The sequence below is a fragment of the Triturus cristatus genome, chromosome 4_2, assembly GCF_964204655.1.
Source record: "Triturus cristatus chromosome 4_2, aTriCri1.1, whole genome shotgun sequence".
Taxonomy (NCBI): domain Eukaryota; kingdom Metazoa; phylum Chordata; class Amphibia; order Caudata; family Salamandridae; genus Triturus; species Triturus cristatus.
This window is the reverse complement of record NC_140586.1, coordinates 780226828-780247779: the sequence shown is the minus strand read 5'-3', so window position 1 is coordinate 780247779 and position 20952 is coordinate 780226828. Positions and strand designations below refer to the sequence as shown.

Sequence of the window (20952 nt, the reverse complement as noted above, 5' to 3'; positions counted from 1 at the left end):
CTAAAGTTCCTATGGAAATTAACATGGGGAAAACACGTTATGGAACCCCCCCGCCCCCTTTTTCTCAGCCCCCACTTGACAGATCACCCCAAACATTTCAAGACAGCAGTTAAAGTTAGTGGCAAAGTAGTTTTGGAAATTTCACAAAGAAATGAAAAAACGCTCTTCCTATGGAAACTACATCCTATCTATAAATACCTACTGGTAGCCGGCAGTATGTAATATGTATATTCACTTGAAAAACCAAAGGTTACAGAGTCGGTATAGTTAGGAAATATAATTTTAAAAAACCTTAGAAATTCACTGAAAAAACAAAGGTTCAGTTAGGCTCAGATTTCTCTCATACAAAACCAGTGAAATTCAGCAGTTATAGTTACCTGAGTTAACTATAACTTACATCTCCGCAAGGCACTGCTTATGACCTCACATATTGCATCACTCATGACATGATCCATGACATCACTGATGACATCTGAAAGGACGTCACTGATGACATCATCAAGTGAGTGTAAGTGTTTTAAAGACTTTATGGGTGTTAAAAATATATACTAATCCACGGCAAAAGTTAAATTGTATACTATGTGCACTACTACTGATTGATACTACTTCTAACATATAATTAAGTGAGTGGCTGTTTCACTGTATGGATCCTTGTGTATATGAGTATGTAAGTGGCTGTATGGGTGTATAAGTGGGTGTGTGAGTAGCTGTGTGGGTGAGTGAAAAGCTGTGTGAGTTGATGTATTGGTGAGTGAGTGGATGTGTCAGTGGCTGTATTGTGTGTGAGTGTCGGTGTGGGTGTTTCTGTGTGTGTCAGTGGCTGTATGGGTGAGTGAAACAATGACAAAGTTATTGGCAAAACAAAAAACGCTCTTCCCTTAGAAACTACATCCTATCTATACCTACTGGCGGTCGCAAGTAGATAGTTATAGTTAGGACCTAGTTTCCATAGGAAAAGCATTTTTTGACTTGGCATCGTTTGACCAATCTGCATGAAATTGTTCTCAAAAATTGTTACGGGAGGAGGAGCCTAGCGCGCAACCAAGATGGCCGCGTAGGTGCGAGGCTCCCGAGGACCTCCGCGACCTCCTGAATTAATCCTGCCGATATCCTGTTCTTGTTGAGGGGACTGTGTCGGTGAACCCGAGCTGAGGCGCCACCCGTTTTTTGGGCTCGAATCGGACCCCGAACACCGGTGGGAGCATCGATTGAAGGTTGCGGCCTTCTCCTCGCGGGCCCCCCGGATTGGAGTAGTGGGGCGATCCGGGGACGAAGTGAATAACAGCGGCGAGCGGGGCTGGGCGACTCGCGTACCCCGCACTTTCACTTTCGCTTTTGCGCCCTCCTTGCCTCAGGCGGGGTCGGGCTGCGGAGCGGGGTGCGGTGGTGTTGCCTTGTCCAGGTGCCCGGCTGACCCGCCGGCGGTGGGTTGACCCGCGGCCCGGTGGTCGCCCCCGCCCCCCCCCCTGACACCCGTGATTTGGTGTGGCGGCCCGTTTGGAGATCTTGATACGACGGTGGAAGGGCCAGCATGTCCACCAAACAAGATGGCGACCGGGCGAAGATGAAGACAACCCGCCGTGGCACGGCGCACCAGGCCAATAGTATGGATCGCTATACGCTCCAGAAGGGTTCTCCGGAGACATCGCGGTCATCCCTGGTGGGCCCGACGGAGGCGCCTGCCCAACCGGTGGATCTGACCCTCCGGGACGTCATGGGCGCCATCGCAGAGATGAAGGCCTCAGTGGACCAGCGTTTCGACACCTTGGCGCAAAAAATTGACTCGGTCCTGGTGGATGTGGGCCTTGTGAGGGCAGACTTGTCAAAAACGAACGACCGAGTTGACTCCCTGGCCCACACCACAACGAGCCTCACTACGGACGTGGTGGCCCTCCAGAAGGAGGTGCGCCGGCTTGGCCAGGCGAGCGCCCTGATGGACCGGCGACTGGAGGATTCCGAGGGTCGGGCCCGGAGGAACAATGTTCGCATTATTGGTGTGCCGGAGGGCCGGGAGGCGGAGGCGGCAGATCTCTTCGTGGAAGAACTGATCCTGACCCATCTCCAGCCCCGGGGGCTGAGTAAGCTTTTTGCGGTGGAGCGTGCTCACCGGGTCCCTGGGGGCCGCCCTAAGACCGGTGCCCCGCCGCGGCCTATTATTGCCCGGATTTTTAATTTCCGGGACAGAGACGCCATCCTCCAGACCTCCAGGCAACAGGGACCGGTCAGGCTGGACAACATGGATGTACACTTCTACCCAGACTTTACTCCGGCGGTCCAGAAGCAGCGACAGAGCTTTCTTGGTATTAAACGTCGCCTAAGGGACCTAAACCTCAAGTACTCAATGCTCTTTCCGGCTAAGCTGAGGGTGGAGGTGGATGGCCGTACGCACTTCTTCGACCGGCCCGAGGTGGCTGGGGACTGGTTAGATACTTTGCCTGGAGATCGGGGTGGGGGGGGCGCGGCTGGCGGGGAGGGCCCGCCGGATCAGAATTGAGGGGTGACTGTATAGGCCTTGCTCTGGATATTGTTCCTTTACCATATATTGCTTTCGTATGTTCCCCTCCCATGGAGGTCGGGTGGGGTCTGCTGGGGGCTTCCCTCCTCCTCGGGGGGACTAGTTAGTACTTAGCTATGGGGCGACAGGCACACTGCACTTTGGGGGGGCTGTCTGGGCTCATGCAGGGGTGCAGGGAGGGGGGAGTTTTGTTGGGACCGGGGGGTGGGGGGGGTGTGTTGTTTGTTAGCACCGCAAGGCAAACCCGCAACCGTTTTGTTGTTTTTAAGATGCTCGGTGGGGGGCGACCGATTGTTTTGACGTATGATGGGGGGTAGGGATTTGATTGTGTTGTCATGGAATGTTAACGGCCTGGGGGATAGGATTAAGCGTGGTGTGGTCCTGCAGTATTTAAAACGTATTTCTCCAGATGTTGTCTTCCTGCAGGAGACACACCTTATAGGTAACACCTTTCATGCAATGAATCGGCGGGGATATCGTTTGGCGGCCCACTCCGGCTTCACTTCGGGCTCGCGGGGGGTGGGTATTATGGTCAAGAACTCGCTCCCGTTGGAGATTGACGAGGTGCGCCATGATGAGAGGGGACGTTACACTGTTCTGGTGGGACGAATGGAGGGTAGAGTGTTTATCTTTATATCAGTGTACGTCCCGCCTGGGTTACAAGCCACTACATTTGCGGACCTGGGGCGCCTCCTTCTGGACCTTCCGGGTGGCCTGTTGGTGGTTGGAGGGGACTTTAACGCGGTTGCCTCTGGGTCTATGGATCGCCATCCCCCTAGGGACCTCCCCCGGGCACAGGCGTGGCTGCCCGGCCTTTTAGACACGCTGGGCCTGGTGGATTGCTGGCGCTTAAAGCATCCCGTATTGCAACAGTACACCTTCCACTCGGGGGCCCATGGTAGCCTCTCGCGGCTTGATTACATCCTTGTCCCGGCGGCCCAGGCAGGGAGGGTGGGGGAGGTGCGCCATTTGGCACGGGGTATCTCAGACCACTCCCCATTGTTGTTGCATTTCGATGTCTTCCCGAGGGGGGATGGCGGAGTGGCCCCGATCAATGCATGGTATTTGCGCGACCCCACCATTCGTGCCGACTTGATCAAAGCCTTACAGCGCTATTTCGATGAGAATGTGGGGTCGGTCCCGTCTGCCATCTCCCTGTGGGAGGCTTTCAAGGTGGTTCTTAGAGGGGAGGCTCTCTCCTTTATTTCCAATGCCCGGCGGCGCGAGCGGGAGAAGGTGACCCGGGTTGAGGCCGAGATTGCAGAACTGGAGGGTGACCTGGGGAGCGGGGTAACAGACGCCAAGTTGCATGTTTTGCACTTAAAGCAGGCGGCCTATCGGGCCCTCGTCACGGAGGCGGCCAGGGGCCTCAGTAGAGAGCAGCAGGGGCGATTGTATGATGTGGGTGACAAGGCTGGCAAATTGATTGCGTGGTTGGACAAGAGGGAAAGAGCGAGCCGCGTGGTGCCTTTGATTGAGAGCGTGGATGGTGTGTGCGTCACTGAGCCGGAAGCCATTGTCTCCTGCTTCGCGGATTATTTCCGCGAAGTCTACTCCCCGGTTTCTCCCTGCTCGGAGGAAGATTCCCATGCCTTGCTTCGGGACATCGCACTGCCCTCCCTTACGGTGGAGGACAGGGATTCGCTGGATGCCCCGCCCACCTCGGACGAAATTGCCTCGGCTATTCGCTCGGTTGCATCCGGCAAGGCCATGGGCCCCAATGGTATTCCCATTGAGCTATACAAGCTACGCCCGGATGTGTTGGCGCCCCACCTGCGCGCGATGTTCCTTGCGGCCCACTCGCAGGGCTCCCTCCCGCCGGACCAGCGTCTGGCTACAATTGTGGTGATCCATAAGGAGGGGAAGCCCCGTGAGCGGGTCACATCCTATAGGCCGATTTCGCTCCTGAACGCGGAGCCCAAAATCCTCGCCAAGGTGTTGGCCAACCGGTTGGTTGGCGTGGTGGGCGATTTGGTCCACCAAGACCAATCGGGCTTTATACCACACCGCAACACGGCGCTTAATCTGCGGCGCTTACACGGGGTGCTCGCGCGTGTCCCATTTGTGCGGGAGCCGGCCATCTTGGCGTCCTTGGACGCCACCATGGCGTTTGATACGCTCGAATGGCCATATGTTTGGGCGATGCTGGCGAAGTTTGGGTTCGGCCCGGGTTTCGTCAGCTGGGTCAAATTGCTATATTCGGGCCCGTTGGCGCAGGTGGTGGTGAATGGGCGAGTATCTGCCCCATTCGCGCTGGGACGGGGCACGCGACAGGGTTGTCCCCTGTCGCCTCTCCTGTTCGCCCTGGCCATGGAGCCCCTGGCGGAGTGGTTGCGGTGGCACCCTTCTATCCGTGGTCTCCGCTGGACCCCAGAGCATGAGGACCGCGTGTCCCTCTATGCTGACGATATCCTTTTGTATCTCGCCTCCCCGCGCAAGTCACTGATCGTCCTGGTTGATGTTTTGCGCTCCTTCGGTCGCAACTCAGGCCTGGTCATCAACTGGGCGAAATCCTGTGTCTATGTGCTCTCCGGGGAGGCCCCGGTCTTGCCACGGGACTGTCCGATCCAGATTGCCTCCCAGGGTTTCCGGTACCTGGGTATATATATCACTCTTGACCCGGAGGCCCGCTATGAGCGGAACTTGCTGCCCCCCCTCCAGCGTCTGAGGGAGGACGTGGTGCGCTGGCGGCGTCTGCCGCTCTCGCCGCTCGGCCGAGCGGCCTTATTTAAAATGATGTCCCTGCCGCGCTTCCTCTACGCCCTTCAGAATACCATGGACCTGGTCCCGGCACGCTACTTTCGCGAGGTGGAGGGCCTCCAGCGGCGCCTGTTCTGGGATGGGAGGCCGCGTATTGCTCTGGCTAAATTGACGCTCCCGTGGTACGATGGAGGGGTCGCCCTCCCGGACATCAAACGGTATTACTGGGCCTCCCAACTAGCTGCAATTAATCATGGCCTTTACGGGCCCGCCTTGAACCCGGCATTTGAGATGGACAGGACGCTTCTGCCCGGTGCCGATTATAATCGAGCGCTCTACTCTGGCGCGCCCGACTCCCGTTTGACGGGACCGACGCGTGTCATGGTGCGTGTCTGGCACGCGGCTAATGCAGCTATGGGGTGGAAGGACCGTTTGACCCGAGCGTCTCCGCTGTATGCATCTGAGAGGCTGGGCTCCCTGTGGACGTCGAAGGGCTTCGAGAAGTGGGACACGATCGGAATCAGCACGGTGGGAGATCTCTGGACGAGGGGGGGATTCAAAACTTTTGAGACGCTGCAGGCGGAGTTTCAGCTGCAGGGCAGTGAGTACTTTCGGTACCTACAGGTCCGCCATGCGCTGGGCTCCGTCTTCCCGGATGTTGCATCCATTCCGGAGTCTTCCCCCCTGGAGGACAGAGTGCTAGATGGCCATGTCCCGGACAGCACGATCTCCCTCATATACAAAAAATTGATTAACGATAGATCGTGTCTGCTGACTAGTCTCCGCGAGGCTTGGGTTGCCGACGGGCTGGAGCTGGACGACGAGGATTGGATCTCCGCGGTGGCCTCTCCGAAAGAGGTGGCCATCCCGGCTCGCCTTCGTTTCGTCCAGCTCAAGATCCTTCACCGGGTCTACATGACGGGGCCAAGGCTTTTACGTATGGGTTTTGCCGGTGATGGAATGTGTAAGCGTGGCTGTGGTGCGTTGGCGACTTTCATGCATATACTGTGGGAGTGCCCGAAGGTGGAGCGATTCTGGCGTGGTGTGCATGAGGTTCTACGCATGGTTACGCGTGTCGCGCTGCTGCCTGAAGCGAGGAGATGCTTGCTGAATGTCTGGGAACCAAATGACTACTCGGTCCCGCAGGCGCGGTGGGTGACTCTGGGATACATGATAGCCAAGCGTGATATTGCCCAATTGTGGGGATCCCAGAGGCCCCCTGCGGTGTCGGCCTGGAAAGAGCATATGGATTGGTGTATGTTTCGTGAAAAGGTGGTGTATGTGGCGAGGGGTAAGCCTGGGGCGTGGATGAAACTCTGGGGCCCCTGGAACGCCTACCGCGGGGGTATTTGTGAGCCGCCGCTGCTACCGGCGGCCTCGCCGGCTCCGTCTCCCTAGATGGCGCCCCTCCCTTGGCCGCGGGCGCGCGGTCCCCCAGTCCCTGATCTACTCCCGTCCCCCTCTTCAGAATTTTGCTGCTGGTTTGGATCCCCCACTTATGGAGCACGTGTTGTCACTTTGGATCGAGGGTTGCCTTGCGGTTGTGGTTTGTTCACGTTGTTTTGCTTTAAGAAAATGGAACCGTACTGTGGGCATGGAGCTGTGAGGCCTGCACCATTGATCACTCCTGTCTTCCTACTGTGCACCGCTGAGAAAGTTTTTGCTGTATGTATGTAATATGCTTTTGATGCTCTAGCGGCCGGCCGTGTGGTTGTAGGCCCATACCTGTAACTTCTATAAACTGCAATAAACGGTTTCAAAAAAAAAAAAAAAAAAAAAAAAAAAAAAAAATTGTTACGGTGGGTACTATTGATTGGGAAAGTTTGGGGGTGATCAGACTAGTGGGGACCGAGAATTTGTGGAGCTAAATAAGGTCCATATGTTATGTTAATGCCCATAGGACCATTTAGCCAACACTACAGGCCGAACCGCTGATCGGTTTTATACCAAATTTGGCAGGGCGGTAGATGTTGTTCAAGGAAGTGCCTTTTGCTTATTTGGTGTAAATCCGTTCAGTAGTTTTTGAGAAATGTATGGTGAACTTATAGTGATATCGCTGGCCGCAGACATTTTGTGATGGTTTCGCAAGTAATCACGAATGCACGTGCCAACAAGAATGCTCTGATTGACTGGAGGCAACCTGAATAGAAAGTTGCAACCACAATTTTATCTATTGGGTACGGTTCCCAGGGCTGAAACTCTGTGCTCACATAAGGGGTCAGGGTGGAGATACTCTGACCCCATGGTTAAGAAATGGAGGTGGTAGTGACAGAAGTTATGTGTCCAAAATTTTATCATGAGTGAAAATTGCGACGCCACCGAGACTGCTAACGCGGCCCCTATGTGCCATTGCAGGGACATCGTGACTATCGACATAGTCGCAAATATTGGTGGAAATATTTAAAAAATATATCAATGAATCATTAGTATGCATTGTTATAGAGCTATTGATAAACGTTTTAATAGAGTTATTTATATAGTGAGATATCTACTGTGATGGTAAGAATTAATTATATGGTTATAATTTTTTTATGCGGTGGTGGCTATTGAATTCCTGCTTTTGCTTTCAGCTTTTGTGACATAACCGTAGGGATAGCGATGACCGACGTCATCGCGATCTCCGGCCTCACAGCGAAAATGGAAAATAGGTTTTAGAGATGGTTGTTCTAGAAATACTGTTGAAAAACATGAGTTTGAAGTGTACAGTAATAAACCTCTCATGTGCAGAATACTGTAATGTGTGTGCATATATGTGTTTTCACTTTATGAGAAAAGCACAATCGTCTCGGTTAATGACGTCATCACGACATCCCGAATAACTGCAAAAATGGAAAAGAGGTCTGAAAAATGGTTTTTAAAGCATCTTAGTACAAAAATATGAGTTTTAATATGCTTTGAAAGAAGTATGTATTTAGTAATGTGTGTAGGGCAATGTTCAGAATGGATTTTTTTTACATATTATTTTTAAATGTGTTGGTGGTCATTGAATGTCTGCATTTGCTTTCCTCTTTCGCGGCGTGTCCAGGGGAATCGCGCTTACCAACATCATCAAGATCTCCGCCGTCACTGCGAAAAAATTAAATAGGTTTTACAGATGGTTTTTATAGAAATACTCTACAAAAACATGACTTTACAGAATACTGTAAGAAACCCCTAGTGCATAAAATAGTGTAGTATGTGTGCATATGTGCGTTTTCACTTTATGGAAAAGGCATGATCTTTGCGGTTAACGACATCATCGCGACGTCCCGAATAACCGCAAAAACCGAAAATAGGTCTGAAAAATGTTTTTTAAAGAAACTTAGTACAAAAATATAAGTTTAAACATGTTTTCAAAGAACTATGTATATAGGCATATGTGTAGGGCAATGTTCAGAATGAAATTTTTTACATTTTGAAATGAGTAGTATATAATACACAATTTCCAATTATAGAAAGAAAGTACGAAACTCTTAGAGGTTCGCTTAAAAAAAATGGATGTTACAATTTAGAAATAGAATTTTGAAATACCTTAGATATTAAAAAAACCAAAGGTTACATGAACATTATAATTAACAATTAGCATTTAAAAAAACGTAGAAATTCACTAATACAAAACCAGAGAAATTCATCAGTTATAGTTAGCTGAGCTAACTATAACTCGTGCCCCCACAATGCACAGCTTATGACCTCACATATTATATCACTCATGACATGGTCATGGTCATGGGGATCACCACCTCCCAGGGGCTGTATTTAAAGCTAAAGTGTGGGGGTGAATGAGCCACCCCACACACTGCCCCAGGGACCACCACCTCCCCGGGGGTTAAATATTGTTGGAGGGGGACGCGCAGCCCCCCTCCAGGAGCCCTCCATGTCCCTGCGGACCGCCATTCCCCAGGGCCGGCTTCAGCAATGTCCTGGGGTGCAGTTTGCCATGACTTGGCAGGAGCATTGATCCCACCAAGCCATAGCAAACTCTGCTTCGCTTCATAGAAGCAAGAGCATTGAAATGCATGTTTGCAGCTCCCTCTGCCCAAAAGCAATGCCAGCTCCTGCAGTAGGCGGGGAACCAGCATGGACCGCAGGGGCCTTAAGGTTCCCCACACGGTTCCCAATGAGTTGGTGAAGCCCCGAGGATGGGCTGGGGAGAAAGGCCGTTTGGCCCCCCTTCCTTACTAAAAATAAAACATACAACTAGAAATTGCCCGGGCCCCCGGGGATGGAGTCCTCGGGGTTGAAATTGGCATGGGGAGGAGGGGCCGTTCAGCCCCCCCCAATAATTTTTTTTTTAAATGTAGAAAACAATTGGCTGGATTTGGGGGATGGGATCCCCGGGGCCGAAATCGGCTAGGGGAGGGTGGGCACGGCCCTCTCTACTTTATAATTAAAAAAAATAAAGATAGGCCATCCTCGTCGCCAAGTGTAAAGAGGCACTTAGAGTCAGTGATAATTGCGGGTTCTTCAAGTTTATTGCAAGTAAAAGATCCCATCCACCAGAAGCTGCTGTAAGCATCGAAAGCTGGCTTCAACTGCTTCTCTCCTTCACATCATTCCAAACCCCTCAATCATAAACATTCCTTTTGTCCAGGCAACGTGAGAAACATTCTACGATGCCACACCTATCCCTGGGGGATGGGGTCCCTGGGGCAAAAGTCGGTCTCGGGACGGGCTCACTTTTTATTTTAGTAAAAACCAAAAAAAGGGTAACTGAAAATGAGAGCTTCCGTTCCCCGGAGTAACAGTGCTCACAAAGGTGGCCTAAATAAAGTAGTCATAGCTCACCTTCTGTTTGAAAATACAAGTGATGTATCAGTGCTACAGAGTAGATTTCTTTCACAACCACTGGTTTCCAAAACAACTGCCTAAATAGATAAGAATATAAGTACATGTTACAGATGTATGCATGATCTTTTGGGACTTCATATTGAATTTCCTCAGATAAATTCTCAGAGTTTATCTATGTATCAGTAAAATACATTTCTTACTCATGACGAGCAGGTTTATGAACACACACTACTTATAACAAATTTAACTGATAAGAAACTCAAGCTCTGTTCATATGTGTGCCTTATGCTGTAAAGTGACTGTACTTTCCTGTGTCCTAATTAATGAACAACATTTTCATGTTGCAGCGCTATGATCCATTGAGATTTTCAAAAGAGAATTCGTCCCACAGGCACTCACATGCCTTTGTACCATTTGCAGCCGGAGCAAGGTATGTACCTCTAAGACTATAATCTTTGTCTGATGGAAATAAAGTTGTATGTAACAATAGGTCTTAGCCACTGAGACTGACGGTCAAATTTAGCAAGAGCATGCCTAGCCCTTGTATCATGCAACGTGACACAAGTGCAGCACAAGCTCCTAAGTGAAATTTATTATGCTACACAGAGCCACCTTGAGTGGTTCTGCATGGCATTGTAAATCTGGAGTAATGCAAGGCAGCGTAAGTCACTGCCTTGCATCAATCTGCGCCGGGAAGGCTTTATATGAGTGGAGAGTGGGTGTTCCCGCGCATCTACCAATGTATTTTGGCACAGCCCCAGATTTACTAAAACTAGTAAACTTGGGAATGGATCAAAATAATACGCCTTCCCAAGAGAGGTGCAACAAGGACATATATCTTTAAAAACAAAAACACTTAGAAGGAGAAAAATGCCTCAGGACCCTCTGTAAACCCTGGTGCAAGGGTGCCTGCGTGGGAGCTTGGCTGCACTCTGTGCACCAGTGCAGGGAGAGAGCAGGAATGTGTCATAACTTAGCAGGTATAGCACATTCCTGCTCTTTTCCTGCAATGCCGGGCAGCGCAGCAAGTTGTCTTGCTGTGTTGTGCTGCATGACTTTGTAATAAATCTGGCCCTGGCTCTGTTCCTGGTATTATTCGCTATTTGGCTGGTAAAAAAACAGAAAGGGTATCCAATATGTCCAACTGGAAGCAAAGGTAAATTGTAATAGCACAAATAACTGCAAACCTTTCAAAATATGTAGTTGAAGGTTCCCAAAAAAACAAACTTCACGGCCTGGGTATGAACATCTGCAGATATATTTAAACAAAAGTCTCCTTGGATAGACTAGTAAGTGAATACTATGTCACCTTCATTATGCATCTTTTTCCATGCAGCATCTTTACCACTTTACCATGCAGTTAAGTACCATACATGCCACTATTATATTATTATATTATATCGTATTATATTATATTATATTATATTATATTATATTATATTATATCATATTATATTATATTATATATTTAAAAAATGATTTGTGTCATTTAAAAAATGTAATGAGTCTCTACTTTTCAGGGTGTGTAAGGGGTAGTGGAGGGTTTTTAGGGTTCAGCATGTATAGGCTGTAGTAAGGGGTTCTTATGGTAAGGAGAGGGATAGGGCTAAAGGGTAGTAAGGAGTTTTTAATTTTCAGGGATGGGTAGGCGTAAAGTGTAGTAAAGGGCTGTATGTTTCACTGATGGGTAAGGGTGAGGGCAAGTAAGGGATTTTTTATGGTGCAGGGATGAATTGGAGTAAAGGGTAGTATATTTGTGTGTGTGTTGGACCGGACCCTTTCAGTAGGGTCACTCCTAAACCTTTGACCTCCTTTGCTGAATCCATTTTTCTTACTCTGATTACTTTACTCTTGCTAACCATGATAATGTTGGCCTACACCTGAGTGATATATTTAATTCACTTATAAGCCCCTAGTTAACAGTACTACATGTTCCCATGACCTGTAAATTAAATGCTACTAGTGGGCTGCTGCACTCATTGTGCAAACCATTAAAGTAGCTCCTTAAAACATGCCTCAGACCTGCTACTGCATCCTGTAGTGCAGCTTTATTATTAGTATTTACTGTGTATGGGTGATAAAGCCCATTACAATATAAAAACATACCTAATTATGTAAAATCACATGCTAAAATCAGACTACGAGTTAAATATTGTGACCAATGAGTTAAATATGAACAATTCAACTTGCTAAAAAATAAAAAAAATTACTACAGCTTTAAAACGTGGTCCATAAATGTAACAAAATTGCAGTTTAGCCTAATATGTTGAACATTTAATGTCTGAATCAAAGCCTTTATTTATCAAGTTCCTTCGAGCCTCCAGCAAAAGTGAGCATATACATACAATGTGCAACAGTCTCTTCATTAAAATCACAAAGTCTGCAATTTGCATCATTCCATGGTGCTTTTCATCTTGGTGATGGATGGATCCGGCTTCTCTCTCCCCTATTTGATTAGAAGCTTTTCATCTTGGGATATAATCTTTTGTAGGAAAGTTATCCATCATGCATGAATGAAACTTTAATTTAAAAATATTGTTGGCACTGAAGAAAATCATACGAATTTTAAACAATTGTTCAAAACTCTTTTTACACTTTTCTTAACCAAGTATCTAAAGACTGCATCCAAATTTGTCGAGGTCCACATATTGTTACGGCCAATTGACTTAGTGAAGATTCTTGCTATTTTTGCCAGGAGTTATGAGGTCTAGAGTGCAGGATTTCTTGCCATAAATGGTAATTCAACTTGTTCCTTGGAACCTCCTTCATCTCTTTTACAGGATTTTATAAATGCACCTTGCCGAGCTAGTTGTTGCAACAGAAGGCCAAACACCAGGCTTAACTGAGCTTGCCCATTGTTCTCCATCAGACCAAGCAGTTGTTTGTGAATGGAGACTTCTATATAGAGTCCAATAATGTTGCCTCCTTCCCTCTACAGATTTCTGATCTGTATGTCAACGAAGGGAGACCTTTGCAATGCATTACTCTAAAGATGGAGTCCAGTAAGGTGCAGCTTAAGTGTTATTTGCAATGCTGCAAATGCAAAGAACAAGGATCTGGACTTTGACTTAATTGCTTGCATATTTTAAAGGAACCCAGTTTATCAAATGTGATACCCAAATAAATATATTTTGTGACAGTTTACCACTTCTCTTCTAGATAAACAAATTGCAGACTTTTTAAACAAATTCCAAATGTCAAAATGTTGGTCTTTTTCAGTTAATCTCCATTTTATTTGTTTTGGTAAAGGCTGCAAAGGCACTTAACCTTTTCTTAAGACCAACCGAGGTCTTGCTTAGCAACACAATATTGTTTGTGTAATGAAGACTTGAAATTGGCAGAAAATGTAGTCGAGAAGGGTTGAAGAATTCAGCAAGCAATTAATTCAAGTCAGGAGAGTACATAATAAATAAGAGTGGATCCCCACCTATCACTGCTTAAGACCAACTCTGATCTGAATCTTCTTAGTTAAGGTAGCTGCATTGCCCAACAAAACAATGACCCATGTGTCTGTGTATAGCATCTCAGCTGCCTGGTGTAGTGATCACGAAATATTCTATCCTTTAAGCTTTGCCCACATTCTTTGTCTTGGGACCTTATCAAAGGCAGATTTTAAATCTACACAACAGTCATGGAGAGGATGTTTTACAGCATGGACCTTCTCTGTCAGGATGCCTACAGCAAAAAATTCAAACTCAAACCTTATCCTTTTTGGAAGCTCATCTGACTCATTGGGATAAGATTTAATTGCTCCACCCATGACTGTAGGTCCTTTAATATAAGCGAGGCAAAGCATTTTGCCTAGATGTCTATGAAGGCAATTAGCCTGTATTTGGCTGGGTCTCCTGGGTTACCGTTCTTTCTATTGCAGTTTTATATTGCCATGTCGGCCTGTAAAAATAAACCTTTTGTCAGGCTTAAACCTTCCTTTTTCATACTTATACGTCACCACTAATGTAGGCTCTACAATCGTCTAGTGCAGGGTGCACTGTATTTAAAACACAGGACATGTGTGTTTAAGTTTTACATGTATTGATAGTGAAAAACTCCCAAAGTCGTTTTTCAACCATGGGTTACCTATTGCACTTAAAAAGTGATAACTTCAGTTTGGGATCAGATAGAGAAATGCCTCTCCCACTCATTTGGATTGTAATTTAAAATACTCTTTATTGGAAAAATCTGATTATAAGATACCATTCTGGAAATGCCTCTTTTAGAAAATTGCCTTATTTTCTACCTAAACCAAATTAACCTTTCTGCCAACGTGCAGGACCACATGACTGTGAATGGCTCTCCTGTGGTGTGCTGTGTATTTTGTTGTGCAGGGTGTCACTTTCCAGAGCAGCATGTCCTGGGAGGTTCTATTCTGCCTTCCTGAACTTCAAAGAGTAGTCGTGAGGTTGTGCCCGCCCACTTCCTGATTTCTGGAGATGCTGACCATGCCACTGACGAATGCAGGTCACACATAGGCTGGCCTGCTATTTTGCACCGTAGGCAGTTTGGAGCCAAACCAGGAAAAGGAGATGGTCAGGCAAAGGAGCCACCCTACACCCACAGGCTGGCACTACATATAACACCTTCAGAACCTCTCATGAGTATACTCCTGTACCTGTGGAAATTTCAGAAGAAGGTCTTCCCTTCTATCTGAAGAAGGAAGACTGGGCCTGCTTGCCTTGAGCCCAGGATCCCCAAAAGTGACCCAAAATGTCAGTTGGGTGACCTCCTGTTTGAGCTATAAGGACACAACAAGCTTACAGAGGCCTCCCTGCAACTGCTTAGCTGACCAGCACCTCCTGGACCTGCTGCTACACTCTGCTGGATTCCCAAGGAGGTGCTTGACTGGCATCCAAGTGTACTAATACTTCCTCAAAACAAAACTCCATCAGAAAATCCAAAGGTTCGGGCTCCTCGCGGCTCTGAGCTGACTATTCGTGTCAAGAAACTGCGGTCTGTAATACCCGGCAACGCAAGTGACGGCCTGCTCTTCGCATCAGCTACAGCTGTCCGCGTCAGCTATTACCACCGCGTCGCCTACCAATGCAAAGCTCCAGTGATGAGCTGCTCTTCATGCATTAAAATCAGCTGGTTTATAGGGAATGTAAACCCACCACCACTAGTCACACAGGCATCCCCTTAACAAGGCAGGTGCAGAACCACCTCTGTTTTACAAGGAGCAAAGAGGCATCCTTGAGATTTATGTCAGGACAGCAAGAGGATGCTCTTTTAGCCCCAACTAAGCTGTGCTGGGAGGACATGATAAACACCGGATGACCCAGCAGCCGAACGTCAGAATGGGCCTGGATTGCAACTGCCCTGTCCAGCCAGAATACCAACAAGTGACCAATTAGAGCTCCACCCAATCAGTCGCAGAAAGGCAAAGAATTAAAGATCTGCTTGTGGAATATTGGGGGCCTGAACAATAAAATCGATGGTGTCGATATTGTATCGTACTTGAAGCAATTTGATATTATATTATTGCAGTAAGCTTTCTCCCAAAATCATGTGCCATTAATAGGATACAATGAAAATGTTAGCTTGGCTGTCAAATCAATGCAGTGTGGAAGTCCTAAAGGAGGTCTTTCCATATAAATTGTCATGAGTCGGCAGCGCGAATATTGCGCACTGCATTATTGGAGCACAGCTTCTTCACAGACCTCATGGAAGGACCAAGGATGAAGGGAACACGTGCCTTCTCATCATACACGTCTACCTAAACCCTCGCCTGAAAGAAAAGACCCTTGAGGTTGTTGACAAGCTATGTGCGGCTTTAACAGACCAGCAGGCTGCTTACACTGCTGCAGATATAATCCTAACCTGGGATTATAATTCACATCTGTTTTACAACCTAGAAGAAGAAGCGGATATACACGGAATGGGTATCAGAGAAGTGATACCGGATCAATTCATGCATCAGTAAAACGCCCCTCGAAACTAGTGAAAAATTTGTTAGATTTCTCACATTATTAGGCCTGAGGGTTCTTAGCAGCAGTTTTCCCGGTGACAAGTTGCCTGCGTGGAAACTGGTAATGGAAAATTGTGTCTCCTATTTGGATTACACACTGGCGAATGTTGCTCTCATTAGCTGCAGCAAACAGCTTCAGATTGATCAATGGGCAGAAAGTGATCATCCACCTCAAACCCAAACCCAAACCTTCTCAAGCAACACCTAGACCCCCCAGAGCCCTCAGTTCTCCTGTCTGACGGCCACACTTTTAACTTGAGGAGGATTGGATGGGACGAAGCCATAGCTCCAGATATCCTGAACTGCTGTTACACATTCATGCAAAATACATCAGACTCAAAGAATCCTACAGACAGCTGGTCAGAACTGGTGCAACATATCAAACTCCGATATCCAAGGAAAATCAGCAAAAACAGCCTACTCTGTCAGTTCAGATAAAACACTGGCTGCCACCAAAAGTGGGACACTGCAAAAGGACTGGGAATATCCTAACAAGGCATTTAAGAGCTACCCCACATTGCCACTAATAAATATGAAAGTAAAGAGCCAGAGGGATAAATGAAAGAAGGAGCTCTGGGAATATAAAAATGCAAAACATGATGAACTCTGGGCAAAGCTTGTTTGCACCAGCAATGATGATGGCGCATGATTAACACAAAAAAGCATGGACCTCAGAAAACCCACAAGACTTACATCCCCGAGCAGGCGCAGGCAACTTTTTTAGTGAAACATTTTTGGGTCCATGAGGTTCAGCCAGGAAGCATGCCCTAAGTTAAATGCAAGCAGAAGTAACCAGGATTGTAACACGGAAGACAACATTGGGGGCAGTCTAATAGATGTTGATCAGCACGCCACATACCATATTGGGTTTACAATTGAGGACATTTAGAAATCACCTCTAACTTGTGCACTGATTGTGTGCCAGGCCCGAATGGGCTACCGCAGGCACTCTTTAAAAAAGACCCATAATTATGGGCCAACAGGCTTACCATACTTTATAAATATATCCTGCAGGCAGAACTCCCTGATTCCTGGAGGGGATTAATAATTCCCCCAACATACAAAGGTGGGAACTCATTGAAACTTAACATCTACCTTCTCATCGCTTTGATATTGAACCCAAATATTTTGCATCTTTATTAATAAAGGACCTTGAGCTATGGGTTAACTATTGCAGTATCATTCGGGCCAGGGGGAATTATACACACCATCTATGCCCCTGGGGGGAAATCCACTACTAGCGCCACTAATGGACAAAGCTACCACTAAGAGGGCAACAACACATGATTTGGTGAAAGGGGGTGACCTTTATCCAGAGGCAACCTTCATGTCACTTCAGCAGATGTGTAAAACTCAGACACCCACAGCATTAGACACATTATTGTACTATCAACTCAGAGCTGCATGCAGGGCTAGGTATACGGACTTCCCAAGGGACCTCCTACATTGCCAGCATTAGAAAATGTATTGTCAAATCCATCTCCTCGCAAACTGATCACGCGTATATATAGTATAACACAAAAGGACTCCCCCATTATTCTCACTACAACTAAAGCAGATTGGGAAAAAGAGGCAGGCATATCTATTACAGATAAACAGTGGTGACCCCTGTGCCCCACACAGCCGGTCGCTCCTCGCCCTCTCTGCCCTGCTAGTGCTGCCTGCCTGACGCTTCCTGCTGCCTGCTTCCCGCACTTTTTCGCCGCCGACGCTGTCCAGTGACTTCTTTCCCGCCGCTGACCCTGCTGACCCGCCTCCCCTTCCGGCCCATTGGACACCCCGCTCCCGCCTCCCAGGGGCTCCTCCCCCCCGGCTCCTTTCTTAAGGGGGCCGCAGTGGGCTGGTCAGTGTGACCCCTGTGCCCCACACAGCCGGTCGCTCCTCGCCCTCTCTGCCCTGCTAGTGCTGCCTGCCTGACGCTTCCTGCTGCCTGCTTCCCGCACTTTTTTGCCGCCGACGCCGCCCAGTGACTTCTTTCCCGCCGCTGACCCTGCTGACCCGCCTCCCCTTCCGGCCCATTGGACACCCCGCTCCCGCCTCCCAGCGGCTCCTCCCCCCGGCTCCTTACTTATGATACCCCCAGAGCGACCGCGCAGCGGACGCGCGCAGCGGGAGCACCGAATGAGCCCCGAAGGTGCGCCAAAGGTAAGCCCGTCTGCGCCCGTCCGCGCCTGGACCGCGCCCAGTGCCAGGACCCCTGGCCCCCGCAGTCACCTGCCCACCCGCCGGACCTACGACGCCACCGAACTCAACGCACTCAACGCCGGCCGAGTCCCGAGCTGCTACCAAGCCACCCCGGGACGCACCCACGGACCCTTCTGCTGCAACGCCTGCAAATTCACCTGCATCCAGACCTGCACTACACCAGCACCAACCAAGACCAAGACGAGCAACAGCAACAGCCACCTGAAGTGCATCCTGCTCAACACCCGCTCCGTCCACCGACACGCCATCGAACTCTGGAACCTGCTCGACACCACAGCCCCAGACGTCGCCTTCCTCACGGAAACCTGGATGAACGCCTCCTCAGCGCCCGACATCGCCATCGCCATCCCAGACGGCTACAAGATCATCCGAAGGGACCGCATCAACCAGACCGGAGGAGGCATCGCCATCATCCACAGGAACACCATCCGTATCACGACCAACACCGACGACACCCTCACACCCACCGAGCACCTGCACTTCCAGATCCACATCAACCCCAAGACCCCCCTCAGAGGCACCCTCATCTACAGACCCCCAGGACAACGCACACAATTCAGCGAAGACATCGCCGAGTTCATCAGCCCACACGCCCTCGCCTCCGCTGACTACCTCCTCCTCAGGGACCTCAACTTCCACCTGGAGAACAACAACGACCGCAACACCACCACCCTGCTGGACAATCTCGCAAACCTCGGACTCAAGCAACTGGTGACCACCCCCACCCACTACGCGGGACACACACTCGACGCCATCTTCTCATCCAGCAAGGACATCTCCTTCAGCCACGCCACCGGACTCCACTGGACGGACCACAGCTGCGTCCACTTCAGCTTCAGAAGGACCACGATCCACCACCACCAGCAACAGGTTGCACGCCGCAGCTGGAACAAGATCACAGCCGACCAGCTCGCAACCTCCCTGAGCAAGAACCCACCCACCAGCGCAACGAACCCCAGCCAAGCGGCCACCAACCTCACGAAGTGGATCAGCAACTGCGCAGACGACCTCGCCCCTCTGAGGACCCCGCCTAGCAGACCCGGCAGCAAGAAAGCCCCATGGTTCACCGACGAACTCAAGAGCTCCAAGAAGAACTGCCGAGCCCGAGAGAGAGACTGGCGCAGAGACCCAACACCTGACAACATGACGGCCCTGAAGCTCGCCACCCGAAAACACCACCAACTGATCCACGCCACCAAGAAGACAGCATTCAAGGAACGACTGGACAACAACGCACACAACAGCAAGGAACTCTTTAACATCGTTAAAGAGCTCTCCAACCCCAACGCCGGAAACAACGACATCACCCCTTCGCAAGACCTCTGTAACTCCCTCGCCTCCTACTTCCACAACAAGATCGCGGACATACACAACAGCTTCAGCACTCTACAGTCGCACGCCACGTCCGAACCACCGCCCCCCACCACCACCCTCCGCGCCTGGACCCCGATCAGCTCCGAAGACACCGTCCGCACGATGAACACCATCCACTCCGGGTCTCCGACCGACCCCTGCCCCCACCATGTCTTCAACAAGGCCGACGCTGTCATCGCACCCCACCTGCGAGACATCATCAACACCTCCTTCGACACCGCTACCTTCCCGGAGAGCTGGAAGCACGCCAAACTCAGCGCTTTACTAAAGAAGCCATCAGCCGACCCCACCGACCTCAAGAACTACCGCCCCATCTCGCTGCTCCCGTTTCCAGCAAAAGTCATCGAGAAGACCGTCAACAAGCAGCTGTCCGCCTTCCTCGAGACGAATGGATCCCTCGACCTCTCGCAGTCTGGCTTCCGAGCCAACCACAGCACCGAGACCGCCCTGATCGCAGCCACCGATGACATCCGAACCCTGCTCGACAACGGAGAAACAGCGGCCCTCATCCTCCTAGACCTCTCCGCAGCCTTCGACACGGTCTGCCACCGTACCCTAGTGCAGCGCCTCAACAACGTCGGAATCCAGAAGAAGGCACTGGAGTGGATCATCTCCTTCCTCACCGGAAGGACACAGAGAGTCCGCCTCCCACCGTTCAGATCAGAAGCCACCGAAGTCATCTGCGGCGTTCCTCAAGGCTCCTCGCTTAGCCCAACCCTCTTCAACGTCTACATGAGCCCCCTCGCAGCCATCGCACGCCAGCACAACCTCAACATCATCTCCTACGCCGACGACACCCAGCTGATCCTCTCCCTCACCAACGACCCCGACACCGCCAGAGCCAACCTACACGAAGGGATGAAAGAGGTAGCCGAATGGATGAAGAACAGCCGCCTGAAACTGAACTCGGACAAGACGGAAGTCCTCATCCTGGGTTCCTCACCCTCCGCCTGGGACGACTCCTGGTGGCCCCCCGCCCTAGGCAACGCACCCAAACCAACAGATCATGCTCGCAACCTGGGCTTCATCCTGGACGCCTCCCTCTCCATGACCAGACAAGTCAACGCCGTCTCCTCGGCGTGCTTCAACATCCTGCGCATGCTACGTAAGATCTTCCGGTGGATCCCCACCGAGACCAGGAAAACGGTCACCCAGGCCCTCGTCACCAGCCGTCTGGACTACGGCAACTCCCTCTACGCCGGAACCACCGCCAAACTCTAGAAGAGACTCCAGCGGATCCAGAACGCCTCTGCACGTCTCATCCTGGACATCCCCCGCCGCAACCTCATCTCCGGACACCTGAGAGACCTGCACTGGCTCCCGGTCAACAAGAGAATCACCTTCCGTCTCCTCACCCACGCACACAAAGCCCTACACAACCAAGGCCCAGGATACCTCAACAGCCGCCTCAACTTCTACGCTCCCAAAC

The 20952-nt window shown here is 49.8% G+C and overlaps 1 protein-coding gene across 1 annotated transcript in view; it reads left to right on the top strand.

Annotated features, from left to right (window-relative positions):
* Positions 1-20952, top strand: part of LOC146835036 (cytochrome P450 4B1-like) — a 281992-nt gene that overhangs the window by 251822 nt on the left and 9218 nt on the right. The window contains exon 11 of the mRNA XM_085602696.1: positions 10330-10412. Within this exon, the coding sequence (XP_085458822.1) occupies positions 10330-10412 (83 nt within the window). The remainder of the gene's footprint in view (positions 1-10329; positions 10413-20952) is intronic.